Raw genomic sequence first — 18,265 nt, 5'->3', positions numbered from 1 at the left:
GGGGCCCAAAAACAGAAAGCTCCATAGTAAAATCAAATGCAGACATTTATGCACAAAAATAGATCCTTCAACTTATACTTGGGTGCCGATGTACTGAAACAAATACTACTCAGCAGTACATTCAGAGGCCACAAACACAAAAAAGATGAGGAATACTCTGCCTTTCACAGTCAGATTTGGCTTCAGTTACACAGAAAATTAAAGCACAAAGGGTCTTTCCGAATATGAAACACCTCTGCTCCAGTTTACATAGCACACTATGCGTCAACACAGACGGAAACACACAACGACAAAGAACAGCTTAAACACTCAGAGGACCTAAAAGTAGAGCAGTCTGTCTCGTTCACAAAGGGGTGAAGGCACTTTGCCCCCGAACAAAAAGAGGTGAAGAGTTTGTCTCCCGGCATGCTGAAAGGTGAACAATGGGAAGGTCAAAGGTCGCGGTTTCTCCAGCTCATCCTGGTCCGAGACAGCTGGGACAGATGGTTTCCTTCCTGCTCACTTCCTGGTTCTGTGGTTACATCATGTGGAAGCAATACTTAAACAACAGTAGCAGAAGTGCTGCCATTAAACATGTACGAATTCAAAGTGTGAGATAGAAAGCACCCTCTCTTTATTACAAACAGTGTTTTCTAACTGTATTCTAGCAAACCTATCTTGACGAGGGTCTTCAGAGCTAAAACGTCACACTTTTTTGGGGGTGTTTGCCTCAAAACCGACAATATTAGATCAAGCAAGCGTGGTATCGTTTAGGCTTTGGATCACATGATCATAACGAGGAAAGATCAGATCTTTACAGAGCTGTCTAATGTTGGTCAAGTCATGGGTTTGGGGCTTACAGATAAGCTCCCCGATGGAAAAATATTCTTTGCGATGCAAGTCCATGAGCATATATTGAAAATAATGACATTATTCTTGTCTTTCTCTCACAGTGGAATGACTGAATTGCTCTTCAAATTAGTCCAGAATACAATGCCAACACTATACTCATGCCGGACAAGACAAGAGGTCATTACACAAATTATGACTAGTTCTTCGCGGTCTGTCTGTCCTGAGCATGCTAGCCAGCAAACGTTGTCCTTCTTGAAGCTTGACAGTCGACCGTCCCCAGATCTTGCCACCCCACAGTGCACTGCCCTCCATAACTCCCCAGTGCAACAACTGTACGGCTACCTGGGGCTTTTATTTCTTACCCTCAACCCCCATAGGCTGTGTTTCTATGACGTCAGAGCAGTATTCTCTCTTTCCTCTTCCTGTCTCCATTATGTGAGGAGGGGATGAGGAGGAGGGGCAGGGGGGGGTGTCTCCACATCCTTTGGAAAAGCGTTTGTCCTTCTTTTTCTTAGCCCTCTGTTGGACGCGCGCCAGTGGACCAGCCTGCAGAAGTGACCAGCTCACTTGGCTTCTGTTGTGGCCCTGGCTGCTCACAACAACAACAACAATACAATAGAACAATAGGATTGACCCACTGGGCCACGAGAGGAAAAAGAAAAATCATTCTGGAGAATGGCTTAATATTTCAATACTACAATATGGCTAGACTTGACTTTGTCATTAAGGATGGTCTAAGGGAGTCTTGCACATCAGTGCGGGTCAGTGAGTTGTCCATGGCCATCTCCGTAGAGGTGAATAGTGTCAAGAGACAAGCAGACAGACCGAACTAGTGCATAAATAGATTTGTGCATCCATTTATGCACTAGTTCAGACTCTACCCCTAAACCGAGTGAAGTGCATAGATGTTTTCTGGTTTGCATCCAACAAATATGCCATTCAGAGTTTGTGTAGTTTGTATCTATAGATGAGTTTGAAAATTGCACAAAACTACACTACACTAGTAGTGTAGATGTGCGTCGATGTCACTCTTCCTCTTCTTCTTTCGGCTTGTTCCCTGTTTCCCAGGGGTCACCACAGCGGATTTGATAGTTTCCATCGGTACTCTGTGAGGGCACAGCACCGATGGCGGTCGTTGTTAACCCGGGCCTTGACCGATCCGGTATGGTCTTGTCAATCCGCATAATGATTTGGCAAAATTTTTACATCAGATGCCCTTCCTGACACAACCACTAACCCTATGGAGGGGGGCACAGGTAAAGCGCTGGAGGCCACCCCAGTATTCATGGACTTGCGCCCATGCCTGTCGCCATGCACCGATGTAACCATAACATTAAAAAGGGTACAAATCTTTCCATGCCCCCTCTTTAAAAACACGAACTACATGAATAAATCATTGTTTGTTTATTATTGTTTATCATTTTGCAGGTGACAGGATGAGAGATGATCTAGTTTTTCAAAATCTTTTGAATGAGAATGCCATCATTTTAAAGTGCAGTTGCTCTTACATTTTCTTTTGGTATTTACAGTTATGTCATCCATAATTTTGTCCAGAACAAATTGAGGGAGGCGTTTTTAGTAGGTAGGACCAGGGTTCGAATTACACAGAGGCTTTCAGGGGAGCCGTATTTTCCGGTGCGCTACCACACATGTCACATGCACACATAAATGGACGAGTGCGGTCAATTGCAGGGTTACTGCGAAAAATATTCCACTGTTACTACATACAGTTAATACTGTCAATGACATTTCACGTCATACACAGAAAATCTAGCCAGGTAACGCAGGTAACACAAAGAGGCCGCTGCAATGTTTTTATATCCTACCAATGGAGCAACATCCATCCGTCCATTATCCAAACTGCTTATCCTGCTCTCAGGATGCTGGAGCCTATCCCAGCAGTCATTGGGGAGACACCCTGGACAGGCTGCCAGACTATCACAGGGTTGATGCTAGATCCAACGGGGTGTAGGCACGGAAGTAGCCGTGATTGGCTGTTGCGTCAGCCAGTAGACCAATAGCGGCCAATAGCGCGTAACCTTGAAGCGCACTGACTTGAAACAAATTATGCGCACTGAAACATTTAGCTAGCTAGCTAGCTTACAACGGACCTTAACGTTGCGAGATCGTACTGTAACGATAGCTAACGTTAACGCTTGCTAACAATGGAAGTTCAAAAAGAGTTGAAACCCTAATCCTAACCAACAACCAATCACGTCTACTTCCGTGCCTACACCCCGTTGGATCTAGCATCAACCCTGTTACAGGGCCACTCGAGCAACAACAACAAAAATAAAAGATAAAAATCCACACAGTGGGCCAATGGTTTGGGCTGCGCTTTTAAATAGACCACACCTAGGTTACATCACATGACAACCTTGGAACATTCCTACAGCCTCAACTGTTGGTCTTACACAAAGCATAGGCTAGCAAGACAACAGCCACACTCTAAACAAAAGACACGCAAACGTTTACTGGCAGGTTTGTGTGTCTTTTTGTATGCAGTAAATTACTGCATATTAAAATATCCCGGAGGCAACGTCACCATGATACTACAGTACCCACCACACTTTCGTTCAACACCTTGGAAAAATAGAACAGAAACACCACAGGCCTAAATTTAATGACAATCAATACCACACAAGGATGCAGGTGCATAGCAAACATGTCACACACGGCCTGTCCTACATCACGCAAGTCAATCTGATAGCAAGCACGAAACTGTTCAGACCCATGGTGCACTTGCCAAATGTGAAGTTGATCAGATGAACGGTTGTCGAGAAAATCAAAGGACAGACTCCTTTCATTTTAGTTAGATTATTGTTATTTCGAGGAATTAAAAAAAAATGTTCCCCCCTTTTTCTCCTCAGTTGTGTCCAGCTAACTAGTACCCCACTCTTCCGAGCCGTCCCGGTCTCTGCCCCACACCCTCTGCCGAGCCGGGGAGGCTGCAGACTACCCCATGCCTCCTCCAATACATGTGGTCACCACATGTTGCCAGCCGCTTCTTTTCACCTGACAGTGAGGAAGAGTTTCTCCAGGGGAAGGTAGCGCGTGGGAGGATCACGCTATTCCCCCCAGTTCCCACTCCCCCCTGAACAGGCACCCCGACCGACCAGAGGAGGCGCTAGTGCAGCGACCAGGACACATACCCACATGCGGCTTCCCACCCGCAGACACGGCCAATTGTGTCTGTAGGGATGCCCAGCCAAGCCGGAGGTAACACCAGGATTCGAACCGCCGATTCCCGTATTGGTAGGCAATGGAATAGGCCACCATGCCTCCCGGACGCCCCATTCCGAGGAATTTTTAAATGCATATAGTTAACGTACCAAAGATATATCAAAATGAGTGTGGATTTAGTCCGTCTCAGGTCGTCCATGAGTGAGTGACCACAATTTGCGACACATAGTCCATGGCAGCAGTTGCGCGGCACCGTGGTAAAAACAGAATAGACCAGTTGCATCACAGTTAGGGTAGAGAATCAAGTAACAATCACAACAAACATCAACAGTAAACAGGACTAGGGCCAGTCCTCACAAACGCACAACTCAAGCAAGTAATCCCCTGATTCTTACCTTAGATCAGAAGCGACCACAGGGGCCTGGGGACTTGTTTTGACATACTGACTACTCATCCACAGACCGTTTGAAAATACCAGATAAAATCACCATTTCCTAACGATTTACCATCCACATACATTAGCTAACTCGTTAGCTAGCCAACTCAGTGGAGATAAGTTCAAGTGGCGATGTAAACGTTGTGATTTGAGTGCGCCGCCATGCACGGATGGTCCACAGCAGGGACAGACACAGCGTTACGTTTATCACAGTGGAGACAAGTATTCGGGAATTGGAATGTAACGAGCCAATGAACACAACACTGGTATATTTTACCATTATTATTCATTTCAGGAACCCTAATGTACGGAAAAATAAAAAATCTATCACCTGTGACACAGAAATGGACGCTGTTTCAGAGCTCCCCCAAAATTTCTCAGAGTAGGCTTTCATGTCCTTCAGACTTTCATGTCCTTTTATTGGGAGGCCGGCTCCCCTTAACTCCCCTGTAACCCTGAACCCAGGGTAAGACCAAGGACACAGTAAGGAAATGTGAGTAACAACTATTCTCCTGCTGTCTGCATGAACCCACTGAACCTATCTATTTTTTACAGTGTGTGTGTGTGTGTGTGTGTGTGTGTGTGTGTGTGTGTGTGTGTGTGTGTGTGTGTGTGTGTGTGTATTTGATGTGTTTGAACACATGTATGTGTGCCTGCATGTGAACATGTGTGTGACTGGTGTCCAAGTGTTCCTGTGTTTGACATGCATGTGTGCCTCCGTCTGTATTACTGTGGGAGATTGCAGGTCCACACCTGGCATAGCGTGAGAAAGGAAACACTCTCTGGAAGCTTCTGTCGGGTTTCCTTATAGTCTGGATTGAACGGCTTTACAAAAAAAATTGTAGATTTCAGTCTGTAATCCTAAATATCATCACAAATATCTGTAAGGCCCCTATAGTAAATCTTGTTTACTTTCCTAACAACCTACAAAGCTGTCTAGATAGGCCACGGAGGAGCAAGGGGTGGTGATTTTGATTTTGATGAAGAGGGGAGATTTTACAGTGAGTGGATTACATTTTATATATAATATACAATGTAATCCACTGACTTCACAGTATTAGAAAAGCACTATATAAGTGTAATAATAAATTGCACTTTTCTAATACTCAAGCAACTTTTGAGTATTAGAAAAGCGCTATATAAGTTTAATTTATTATTATGATTATGATGATGATTATTATTATTTTGTCTAATAGCTAATCTTCCAGTTAGCACTTTTTTTTAAATTACTTTTTACAAGAACAAGAAAAAAACAGACAACAAACAGAAAAAAAGAACAGAAAAAACTTGAGGTCATGGGGCGATCAAGAAACCAGTGAAGTAGAATGTCTCATATATAGTATACTAACGATAACTATGAGCTATCTTTCTCATTGGCCAAATAAATACACCGTTTTCCCTCCGTTTTTCTCCCTGTTCTTTTTGGAGCCGAACAGAGTAAGTCATCTGTTCTGCAAGATGTAATTGTTTGACAATATTGATGAAGAGTCCAATAGTGGGAACTTCTTACTTGCCGCCAGTAAGATCTTCAAAAGATAGACATCAGTTGAACTTAGTCCGTCAGGGACATGTCCAAGACACAAGGGTGAGCATGTAGTACTGATGCTGAAACCCAGGGTTTTTGAGATGATAACTGATACTTCCTCCCGAAAAGTCTGAATGGAGTGACTCGACCAAAAAACATGAGCGTGATCAACCATGACTCCTCCACATTCCCCCCAACAGCTCAGCTGAGAGCCGGTTTGTTTGGACTTCTGTTTAGGGGTGATAAAAAAAGCCAGCCAGGTTTGTCCGGCAGAAGTCTCTCCAGGACCAGGAGTCGGTGGAGGACGATTGCGTTTTCCGGGCATCCAACCACGTGTCCTCAGTTATTTCAGTGTCCGGCTCTTTGTCCCCATCGTTGTTTCACATAGTCTGTGGAGGCCTTATTCAGTGATGTGATGCCGTAGTATAACTTACTTATAAGATGTCTGTTGCTTTCTGAGTGGAGTTCCAGTTAACATCTTAATCTGGAGTAGTCGTTTTATGAACCGACTCACACATATCATGGCATAAACGGACGAACAGACTCCATCAAAACAGACCTTTCACAGACCAGAAAAACCAACTGCAATAGGGCGACATGTTATAGTATCTTAGTTCATGCCGGCACATATTCCAGCTATGACATAGATCAGAAATATCACATAAATACTTTAACTCACATAAAATTCGCTGTTAATCTAGCAATGACTATGGAATGTTTTTATTGCAGTATGACAAGGGAAGTCAAAATATAATAATAAGATTCCTCTTGATCAGATCATGAATGCTGGGCCACATATGCAAGCTCCAAAAAAAACCTCAATTTATCTAAAAATATCCTGACTATCAGTGAAATAGTGGCGTGTGTGTGTGTCCACCAAGTGTTGTCGATAATTAGATGGGATCTGATGACTGACCTTAGACTAGCACCTCCGATTATCTTGGGTTTTATGTGAATTTAATGTGGTTGTTGGTTCCTGGTGTCTAGTTGTGACGACAGTATGGCTACCGGTGTGAGTCACCGTAAAAGGACTAAACCGAACCCGCAACAGCGTTCTTCCCGGACGACACGGCAGGAGTCTTTGTACCGCTCAAATGTGGTACCGTCAACCCCGAAGAGACTTCTGCACAGTACAATATGGGAACATCTGACTGATAGAGGATAATACATTCCCTATTACTTGTTGGTAATTAATTTTCCAGATTTAATCCGCTCTGCTCTGCTCATCCTACCTGTCAGGATATTTGCTCTTTGTCTTCGTGATGACAGGCTTCTTTTCTAACAACCGAGTGTAACTGGAGAAGAAAGTGTGAACATCTGTCGACTAGTGGGAACATATTGTCCCATCAATTATTCAAGCTGTGTTGAGAGCAATATATATATATATATATATATATATATATATATATATATATATATATATATATAACGCTAGTGCCACAGAAAGTGACAGAGATAACTATTTGAGGCTGCAGCAGTGCAGGGTTGTAAATTGAACAGGGAAGATGGGTGGGAAGAGAGAGTGTGATTCAAAGAGACGTTTCATTCGGAGAGAGTGAGTGTGTGTTCATTTGGATTGTGGCAGAACTGTGTCTTCAGCAAGTGCTCGGACCGATTTCTGGTTTCACGTCTGTGGTGTCGGAGTGGTTCCAGACAGGGAGGGTCATTCCCACCGGGCTGGCTGGCCATGTTCACAGCGATGATGTCTTCAGTGATGTCATGGAAACCTCCTCCCTGCACCTGATGCTGAGCACACAGACGGACAAGATGGTTGTTAAAACCATTCTCGTTTAGTCGACTTGTCAGCTTTTAGTTCTGGTTGTTGTGATTGCTTTATAATATTTCTTGTTCTTTCTACGCGTCTTTCAGTTGCGTTTGAATCGGAGATGCTATCAAGACCTCAGCCATTAAAATGTCTGTAGTGGCATTTTCCCATGAATAGGAATAGGAATAGGCACTATTATGCCCATACCATGAGTTGATTCGACTTTCTGTGATGTCCTTACCTAGATTATTGAGCATGCATCAAGACATTACCATGCCCTTTTTCTACATGCACTTGAAAGCTTAATTTGGCAGCACGGTGGCCCAGTGGTAAGCTCTGTTGCCTCACAGCAAGAAGGTCCTGGGTTCGAACCCCAGGGTTGTCCAACCTCGAGAGTCATCCCAGGTGCTTTCTGTATGGAGTTTGCATGTTCTCCCCGTGTCTGTGGTGGGTTTTCTCCGGGTGCTCCTGTTTCCTCCCACCATCAAAAGACATGCACGTTAGGGTTAATACTCCTGTCTGTGTCCCTGACCGAGGCATTGGAAAAAAGAGCTGGAGTTGGTCCCCGGGTGCTGCACGGCGGCTGCCCACTGCTCCTAGCTACACAGCTAGGATGGGTTAAATGCAGAGAAAGAATTGCTCTACGGGGACAGATAAAGGAGCAAAACAAAATAAAAATAGTAAAATAAAATAATTTGACCATTTACTGTCTTGTGGCAAAGTACATCTGCTTTGTACTTTGAATCCCCTGTTCCCCACCTCTTGATGCTCTGAAGCACACTTACACTAGATGCACTCAACATGAACTCTGACTATAACATGATTTCTGTGTACCTGTATGATCAATGCCATGTGATAACATGCAGTTTTAATGCATCTGCTAATGGCTGACTGTCCTGGGAGTCACTATGGATAAAAATAAGTACGATATGCTGAGATTCTGCTACCGTCTTTTCTTAAAACTACTTTATTAATCCCCCTTGGGGGAATTCTTCCTCTGCATGTAACCCATCCTAGCTGTGTAGCTAGGAGCAGTGGGCAGCCGCCGTGCAGCACCCGGGGACCAGGGGCGTAGCCAGGAATTCATTTCGGGGGGGGGGGGGATTGAGAAAATATACTAAACAACAACGTGTAACGGATTATAGCCCTTTAGGAGTGGCGAATGTGTGTTTTATGTTATGTGAATGGATGACAGTAGGTGAACGTGCAGTTACATGAGACAACAAGCAGAGATATCTAGAACTGGCAAGGTGGTTGGACAACTTTTTGTCATTTGATTATCAAAGACTTGTTGTACCATCAACCTGATCAATAATGTAACAGTTTATGATAAACTCACTGCACATTTATGGGAATCATTCAGCACAGGGCTGCACAAAACCAGTGTTATTTGATATAGCTGTGTTGCAATAAACGTCCATCTGATAGGGACAATATTAAGGTTGCAGAAGGGCTTTGTTTTGCAGTACAGACGCAGCGTTTGTTTATTTGTTTGTTTATTGAAGTGATACTTTCCCCACACACTGTGAAAATGTGTCAACGGTCAAAAAGATCAACAACATTTTTTACAAAGTTTTGCAAATGTTAAAATCTGTGCTGACTTTAATGGGGCCACAAATCAATGTCCCAGGTCGTCCTCTGTGTGGAGTTTGCATGTTCTCCCCGTGTCTGCGGCGGGTTTTCCCCGGGTGCTCCGGTTTCCCCCACCATCAAAAAGACATGCATGTTAGGGTCAATACTCCTGTCTGTGTCCCTGACCGAGGCGTGGCGAGACGAGCTGGAGGTGGTCCCCAGGCGCTGCACTGCGGCTGCCCACTGCTCCCAGCTACACAGCTAGGATGGGTTAAACACAGAGCACAATTTCCCTGGGGATCAATAAAGTATCTCTAAATAAAATAAAAAAAACATACATACATAGATTTTATGCTGTCAGTTTGTCGCCGAACACCCTCAGATTCTGTAATCTGCCTCCCGCTTGCTTGTTTTCTATATGTAGCAGGCAGAATACTATACGCTATATCAGGGCGAACAAACCTATCAAGTTTCGTTATGTGTCCTACCCTTTTCATTTCTCTCTGCTGCCAGGATGTAATATGAGCAAATCGATGGTCAGTACACCTAAAAAGAAAAAAAAAAGACATTGATTTGCCAAACAAACGCTGTGTTTATACTCGAATTGATTGCACAGCTCAGTTGACTCTGTGTACTCTACTGTCCACTACTGACACTCTGCAGGCGAGCCGCTTGCTGGGAACGAGACGGTCTTCATAGAGACTGTGAGGCAGCAGCAGCCGAGGAAAAACAATCTGAATGAAATTAACGACAACACTGGCGAGCACATGCATTGCTTGTTTCCTGAGCCGACAAGGTAATGCTTTCTTACGGCTTGGACAAACAAAGGGAATGCACATTTTATTGCCATTGTGCGAGACCACACACACACAGTCCCACATTGGCTTCATTCACATGCATGTCCACAGTTGAGCACACACATGCACAGCCAGACAAACAAGCGTCAACAACAAAGACATGTTGGATGGTGATTTATTGAGGAAAAGGCGCTATTTTAAGCAGCGGGGGGGGGCCTCTGACGCATGTTTGTCTCAGACAGTCAGTTCGGCAAGGGTGGGCTCTGGGAGAGAAGGAAGAGCGGGGAGCTGGGTCGGGGAATGTATGGGGGGGGGTGCAGAAAAGAAAAGCAGGGTCTTCCCTTGCTCGTAGAGGGGCTTTCATGGTGACGTTGCCGGCAGCAGCAGGATTCACGTGGGGACGAGGCTGGCGAGCGAGCAACAATGTCCAGGAACAAGGGCAACGCTTTACCCACCCAAATACAGGAAGTCCCCGGGTTACGAACGCCCGACTTGCGAACGCCCGTACTTACGAACCGGCCTCCGTAAAGCCTATTGTTTTATTTTTCTTCAAATCGAGTTACACGCAATGTTTCGTACTAACGAACGGACGGACTACCTCGCGCGACATCCAAAACACTGCGCGTTTTAGGCGGTTCGTCGGCCCGAGGGAGAACAACGCCACGGTCGCGTGAACGTTGTTGGGTGCGTTGTGTTTTCACTTAACATTTTTTGCGTTTTTGCCCTCGTAATCATGGTAAATCTGGTGGGCGTGATGGCGATGCTTCAAAGGAAAACGATCACGATTAAAACGAAAGTGGACATAATAAAGCGTTCAGAGAGAGGTGAAACGCCAACAAACATTGGAAAAGCGTTAGGCTACAGTCGACGATCGGGGCAATTATAAAGGACAAGGGGAGAGTAATGGGGTATGTAAATACTGTACTGTACTGTAGTTACATTTATTATGACTACTCCATTATTATATTTATGACGTTTTAGGTTAAAAAATACATATATATATATATATATATATATATATATATATATGTACAAACATTTGACTCATTGACGCTGTGAACTGTAGCAACTATTCCAATTTATGAAATTCGACTTACGAACAGACTCAAAAACGTATAATAGATTTGCGGCGTGAAAACAAACTATTATGACCACCAGATGTCGCCAAATCAACCAGGATTGAAGAAATTAAGAATAAGCGCTTTAAAGACCAGATGTGAAATACTGTAACGTGCATGGATAAGTAGACACGTTGGCCGCCGGCTGAAGAATCTGATCCTTCAGTCGAGCGGTTAGCGATGTCTTATGCGGCGCGGGTGGTACGGGTTCGCGTCTCGGCCTTGGCAGTTCCTGTGGTTGCCCCCCCGAATTCGCTACATTGGTGTCAGAAGTGGGATGGGGGGGGGACCGGAAGCGTATGTGCCTAGAGGCGTGAAGGAGCTGATATGCTTAAGCGTCCCCGAAGGAGGGGGTAGTGTAACGTGCATGGATTAGTAGACCCGCTAGCTGAAGGGTCTGATCCTTTGGTCGAGCGGTTAGCGATGTCTCCTGCGGTGCGGGCGATACGGGTTCGCGTCTCAGCCGCGGCAGTTCCTGTGGTTGCCTCCCCTCCCCCCCGAATTTGCTACAATACGTTGGTTAATGGGCTCTGTGCATAACTGTAGTCCACCGGTTTCTACTGCAGCGGTCATACCGGTTTCTTGTTTGTTGGCGTGTGCCATTGGTTATGGCATATTTTTCGCGATGCCTGCAAGATTAACCATGGATCAATGTCAAGGACATGCACAGAATTGTCGACAAACTTTCACCTGCACCTACCAGCAAACGGGTGAAAACTTTCAAGTTGTACATATTAAGTTACGTCCGTCTGGACGTAACTTAATGTATTTGTACTTAATAAGTGTTGCACGTTTATTTTATATATATATATATATATATATGTAGTATAATGAGAAAAAGGTAAAATCTTGACTATCTTCCTTGTCAGATGGCGCAGGTTGAAGTGAGTTACATTGTGTGATGGGTGGGAAAACGAGGCCGCGACCCATGTCGGCCAATGACAAGCCCACCGTGCCCTATGACGCTGGAAAAAATACAGTCCGGAGACGTTGAAAAAGGTCTCGTGATTGAAAACCTGCAGCTGCATGAAAAAGAAACAGAGGACATTTGAAGCTGTTTGAGATGTTTGCATCCTGACCATGCTGGCGCACCAGGATGTTGTTGTTTTCTAGCATGCCCCCTATTGGTTGCTCCCCCGGATGCCGTCTGTAGTTTTTATCGTCGTTTACACCTGCCGCACTACAGAACCACGGCCCAACATTTCGGACCCTGCTAGAACCTGGTTGTACTCCATGGATCGGCACTTTGTCGGCTGTCCCGCAAGTTGTTGTGGCCTCCTCGCGGCTCGGGTGTGGTCCTCCAATCTGACCTCATGACCTTTATCACATGCCATTCCTTCATCTCCATTACCTGCTACCATCGTGCACGCATTGCCCCAGGCCGAATGGATTCAAAAATGATCCAAATTGAAAAAAAAAACCCCCAACAACAACCAGAGGGACCTGAGAGAGAAGAAGAGGGTAAAATGAAAGGAAAGGTAGGCATGCAGAGGAAAAGGGAAGTGTCGTGAGTGTGGCGGCGGGGAGGGGGGGGGGGTCATTGTTGAGGATATTTGTGTAAACGGTGGCCAGAGCTGAGCAGACTGCTGGCTAGACAAGAACGCATACATTCATGCACACTCTCTCTCTCTCTCTCTCTCTCTCTCTCTCTCTCTCTCTCTCTCTCTCTCTCTCTCTCTCTCTCTCTCTCTCTCTCTCTCTCTCTCTCTCTCTCTCTCTCTCTCTCTCTCTCTCTCTCTCTCTCTCTCTCTCTCTCTCTCTCTCTCTCTCTCTCGCGCTCTCTCACACACACCCAAACACACACATACATAAACTCACTCACATACACCAAGGGCGTGCATCTCACCGACATGCACCCTTACACAAATTGCGGCTGTGGTGTGTAAAGCGGGGAGTCCTGAGGGATCAACAGTAATTTCAACAAACCTCTAGGTGTGTTGTGTATGACAGGACTGTTATGTCTCTCTGACGGCCGGCGTGCCACTTGGATTGGTTCCTTGTGTGTGTGGAGTGTTTTGGTCTCGATCGGACTGGCCCCGAGACAATCAGCACCATGGGATCCGTTATGTGTAAGTGACTCCCAAGATAACGGCCTCTTTGCAAAAATACGTGTGTATAGTGTGTACGGCTCACTTAACGGGGAAAGATGACCATAACCTGTGGATTTAATTGTAGTTTTCTTCTTGGCGCTGCAAGAATTGATCGAAGAGCAGCTCAGTTTGGTTCCTCTTCAATGTAACGTTGTCTTCCCGCACATATTTTCCTGTGGACAGTTGGATTTTTTTTGAAATTGTTTTTCCGTGTTTCCAGCGAGAAAAAACAACGTTGTCCTGTTCACGCTTGGCTTATCGTGTAAAAATCCAGGTTGAAGCCTCGAAGAAGGATTTCGATCTGATTTCCCGAACCACGTCAGAGGTGGTTCAGGAAATCAGATCGAAATCCCTTTTTTTTTTCAGGTCGCCTCTGGTCTGTTTACACTTGCATTTTTACGGGTTTGACTAAATCGGATCGCTATCGCGTATGCTCGAGACACGTTTTCATGCCGAGTGTACACAGGGTTTTCGATAAGATCTAACTTGGAACAGTCATGACATGATGTTACCACACAGACCCTCAGCTTTAAGAGTGTAGCCTACCAGAACTTTCCATCTGTATCTTCCCCTTCTGACTCTCTGCTCTCCCATTGAAAATGAGAAACTATAAAGTGAGATAAAGCTGAAAAAATAAGCAAATACCCTTAGTATAGTATAGTATAGTATAGTATAGTATAGTATAGTATAGTATAGTGGCCTTTTGGTCTTTTCATGCCAGGCTACATTGTCTCATTGCTGAAGATCACATATGGAGGCTACAATGTGACAAATGGTTCGGTAAGGAATTCCAGAAATGTGGCAGTATAAGAATGGAGGGAAGTAGCAGAAATTTGTGTCAACAGTGCAGCGGCACGTGGATTTTAAAACAGACGCTAGTGGCATGTGTGACAGTAAACGGAGGAAGAATTAGCCAAGCGTTGAGTCACTCCATCATGGCAGAGGGGTTTGGATAAGCAAAAGCTTCTCTAATAGGCTTGGTGTCCACGTCTGGAGATTATGACACACGGCGAGAGAGAGAAAGAGAGGGAGAGGGAGAGGGAGGGAGGAACAGAGGGCGTTGGGAGGTTAGATGCACCAAGCTGGGACTGTTGGACACAAACAGAGAGCATGACCAGAGGGAAAACAGTGTGACTGCGTGTGTGTGTGTGACCGCATTTCAGGGGATAATTTTTCTTTTTACTGATTTTGTTTACTTATCTATTTCTTTATTTATTTTGTGTGAAGCATTCTTCATGGACACGGACTGTACAAAAAGAGTCACTGTCAAACTACAGAGTTGAGGAGATGGACGGATGGAGAGAGAGAGACAGCAGATAGACTGACAGTGAGCTCTGAGAGAAAGAGAAGCTCTTTTTAGCTGTTTATAGCTCTTTCCCTGTTGCTATCTATCTATCTATCTATCTATCTATCTATCTATCTATCTATCTATCTATCTATCTATCTATCTATCTATCTATCTATCTATCTATCTATCTATCCATCATCCCTCCATCCCTCTATCCCCTCTATCTATCTATCTATCTATCTATCTATCTATCTATCTATCTATCTATCTATCTATCTATCTATCTATCTATCTATCTATCTATCTATCTATCTATCTATCTATCTATCTATCTATCTATCTATCTATCTATCTATCTATCTATCTATCTATCTATCTATCTATCTATCTATCCATCTATCTATCTATCTATCTATCATCTATCTATCCATCTATCTATCTATCCATCCATCCCTCATCCTCTATCCCTCTATCCATCTATCTATCTATCTATCTATCTATCTATCTATCTATCTATCTATCTATCTATCTATCTATCTATCTATCTATCTATCTATCTATCTATCTATCTATCTATCTATCTATCTATCTATCTATCTATCTATCTATCTATCTATCTATCTATCTACTTACCTACATACCTACCTCTGGTTTAGTCTCTCCCTATCCCTTTCCCATGACACTTCTCTCTCTCTCTCTCCTCTCTCTCTCTCTCTCTCTCTCTCTCTCTCTCTCTCTCTCTCTCTCTCTCTCTCTCTCTCTCTCTCCCTCTCTCTTCTCTCTGATGTTCTGACCTTTCCTAGGCCTGCTTTTGTTTTGCTGTGTAGAGGTGTTTTTAAAGAGAGCTGGAGAGCCAGTAGATTCACTTTAGTAGAGGATAAAATGTCAGTTAAAGGCCGACAGACCTAACTAGCTAGCTAGCTAGCTAGCTAGCTAGCTAGCTAGATAAATAGATAAATAAATAGATAGATGGAAAATCAGGCGAGGGTTGGAAACCAGACCATGCCATCCCGCTGTTCTTACTGCGGTAAACATGCGCGGCCTACACAACCGTGCGGATCTCAGCCGCAGAAATGGAGTCGTACCACCACTTCCTGGGGCGTGTCGGGAGGCTGCGTCCGCCGAACAGACAGCAAGTACGTCCTCCCTCCCTCCGCCACACACTTCCTACTCCCATAAAGCTGTGTGTGTGTGTGTGTCTCAGTAGAACGTTTTTGTTTTGTTTGGCCTTGAGTTATTCGTCTCCTCACGGGGGGGGGGGGGGGGGAGTCCACGTAGCCCTGGACCTGTATCAACGCTCTGGGGGTCGTAGTTTCCACTATAAACTGGATTTGTCTTGTAAAACTTGTTTTCAAAGAGTTGCTTTGCTTGCTCGCGGTTATCAGTGTCGATAATTAATACCACAGCCAGCGGTGGCAGTGGTGGGCTGTAGGCTAAAGACAGAAGCCGACAGAGTGAAGTTCACAGAAAGCCAAAACCTCCCACCCGAGCCCAATCTCATTATGTGGCGTTTCATTTTCAGCCTATTCGCACCTGTAGTGTGAAGCAGGATGTGTTAGAATGTCTTGCAGCACTCATTCCCTTCCTCGTTTGGTGAAAAAATAGTCAAACTACCAATGGATTTGTGTTGCAGGTATTCAGCAAGTATTGTGTCAAAAAAAAACCTCACACAGTAACTCTTACACCTACATACACGCACATGTAAGGTGTGACATCCTAAACCTTGAACCATTCTTGTGGTTATGCTTTTGTGTGTGTATATTTGTATGTACGTGTGTGCGTGTGCCCGTACGTGCACATGCATGGACTCACACAATCAGTCGACAGACACATTTGAATAATGTATTAATATCACCTACAAAGGAATGTATTGCATGTCCCAAGCATTGGGGGGGGGGGGGGTAATTCCAGTTCCTAGCCTGTTGCAACTTTACAGAATTACTCCAATGAACACGAGAATGAATAAAAGCAAGATTTTGGACTCTACTCACCTGCACACCAGTACTGCGTTTTCATTATAGCAAACAATCAGGGTTTTTTTTTCTATTTACCACATAATAAACACACAACATTTGCAACAATGTGTATAATCTCCCAACCCAAGGATAGTGATATTTTAGATCCCCTTTTTTGGGGGATCTAAAAAAAAGGGGGGGGGCAGAGGGTGTGCTCCAATTATAGGGGCATCACATTGCTCAGCCTCATTGGGAAAGTCTACTCTAGGGTGCTGGAAAGTCGAACCTCGGATCCAGGAGGAACAATGCGGATTCTGTCCTGGCCGTGGAATAACGGACCAACCCTTGCAGAAGTGCTGAGGGGGGCATGGGAGTTTGACCAGCCAGTCTACATGTGTTTTGTGGACTTGGAGAAGGCTTACTTACGACTGTGTACCCTGGGACACTCTGTGGGGGGGGGGGTACTGCGGGAGTATGGGGTACCAGGGCAGTTGCTACAAGTCATCTGGTCCTTGTATAACCAAAGTGAGAGCTGTGTCCGCATTCTCAGCACAAAGTCAAACACGTTTTCGGTGGGTGTCGGACTCCGCCAAGGTTGTCCCTTGTCTCCGATTCTGTTTGTGATATTCATGGACAGGATCTCAAGGCACAGCCAAGGTGAGGAGTGTGTCCGTTTTGGGAACCTCAGAATTGCATCTCTGCTCTTCGCAGATGATGTGGTTTTGTTGGCTTCATCAGAACGCGACCTCCAGTGTGCACTGGGGCGGTTTGCAGCTGAATGTGAAATGGCTGGGATGAGAGTCGGCACCTCCAAGTCTGAGGCCATGGTTCTCTGCCGGAAAATGGTGGATTGCTCCCTCCGGGTTGGGGATGAGTTGTTGCCTCAAGTGAAGGAGTTCAAGTATCTCGGGGTCTTGTTCACGAGTGAGGGTAGGATGGAGCAGGAGATTGACAGGCCGATTGGTGCAGCATCAGCAGTAATGCGGACGTTGTACCGGACCATTGTGGTGAAAAAGGAGCTGAGCCGGAAGGCAAAGCTCTCAATTTACCAGTCAGTCGTCGTTCCAGCCCTCACCTATGGTCATGAGCTTTGGGTAGTGACTGAAAGGGTGAGATTGCGGATACGAGCGGCTGAAATGAGTTTCCTCCGTGGGGTGTCTGGGCTCAGCCTTAGAGATAGGGTGAGGAGCTCGGACATCCGGAGGGAGCTTGGAGTAGAGCCGCTGCTCCTTTGCGTCGAAAGGAGCCAGTTGAGGTGTTTCGGGCATCTGATTAGGATGCCTCCTGGGCGCCTTCCTTTGGAGGTTTTCCGGGCACGTCCAACAAGGAGGAGACCCCGGGGTAGATCCAGAACTTGCTGAAGGGACTACATGTCCAATCTGGCCTGGGAACACCTTGGGATCCCCCAGGAGGAGCTGGAAGGCGTTGCTGGGGAGAGGGACATCTGGAGTGCCCTACTTAGCTTGCTGCCACCGCGACCCAACCCCAGAGAAGTGGCCGATGATGAGAGTTGAGATGATATTTTAGATAAGGAAGTCTGATCGCCTCATCCAGTTTTCTGTTGGTTTCCAGCTCATGTATTAGTCCCGTTGGACATCATAAGCAGGGTATTGACTTTGTATTCAAGGATTTCCACTGCATAGTGGTTAAGATCCAAACGGTGACGTGACGTGAACTGTAACACAGTGTGTCGTGTCTGTCAAAA

At 45.2% G+C, this 18,265-nt stretch overlaps 1 protein-coding gene across 4 annotated transcripts in view; it reads left to right on the top strand.

The window, feature by feature from the left end:
• The first annotated feature begins 13,099 nt into the window (after positions 1–13,099).
• The window catches only part of mcf2l2 (MCF.2 cell line derived transforming sequence-like 2), a 146,332-nt gene continuing 141,166 nt past the window's right edge, over positions 13,100–18,265 (top strand). For all 4 annotated transcript variants that reach the window (XR_008810062.1, XM_056277945.1, XM_056277946.1 and 1 more), the window contains exon 1: positions 13,100–13,296. Coding sequence is in view for 3 of the 4 variants with exons in the window: in XM_056277945.1 (XP_056133920.1) it covers positions 13,281–13,296 (16 nt within the window). In the remaining variant the exon portion in view is untranslated. The remainder of the gene's footprint in view (positions 13,297–18,265) is intronic.

This window comes from Lampris incognitus, chromosome 3, assembly GCF_029633865.1.
Source record: "Lampris incognitus isolate fLamInc1 chromosome 3, fLamInc1.hap2, whole genome shotgun sequence".
NCBI lineage: Eukaryota > Metazoa > Chordata > Actinopteri > Lampriformes > Lampridae > Lampris > Lampris incognitus.
This window is presented reverse-complemented; position numbering and strand designations above follow the sequence as displayed.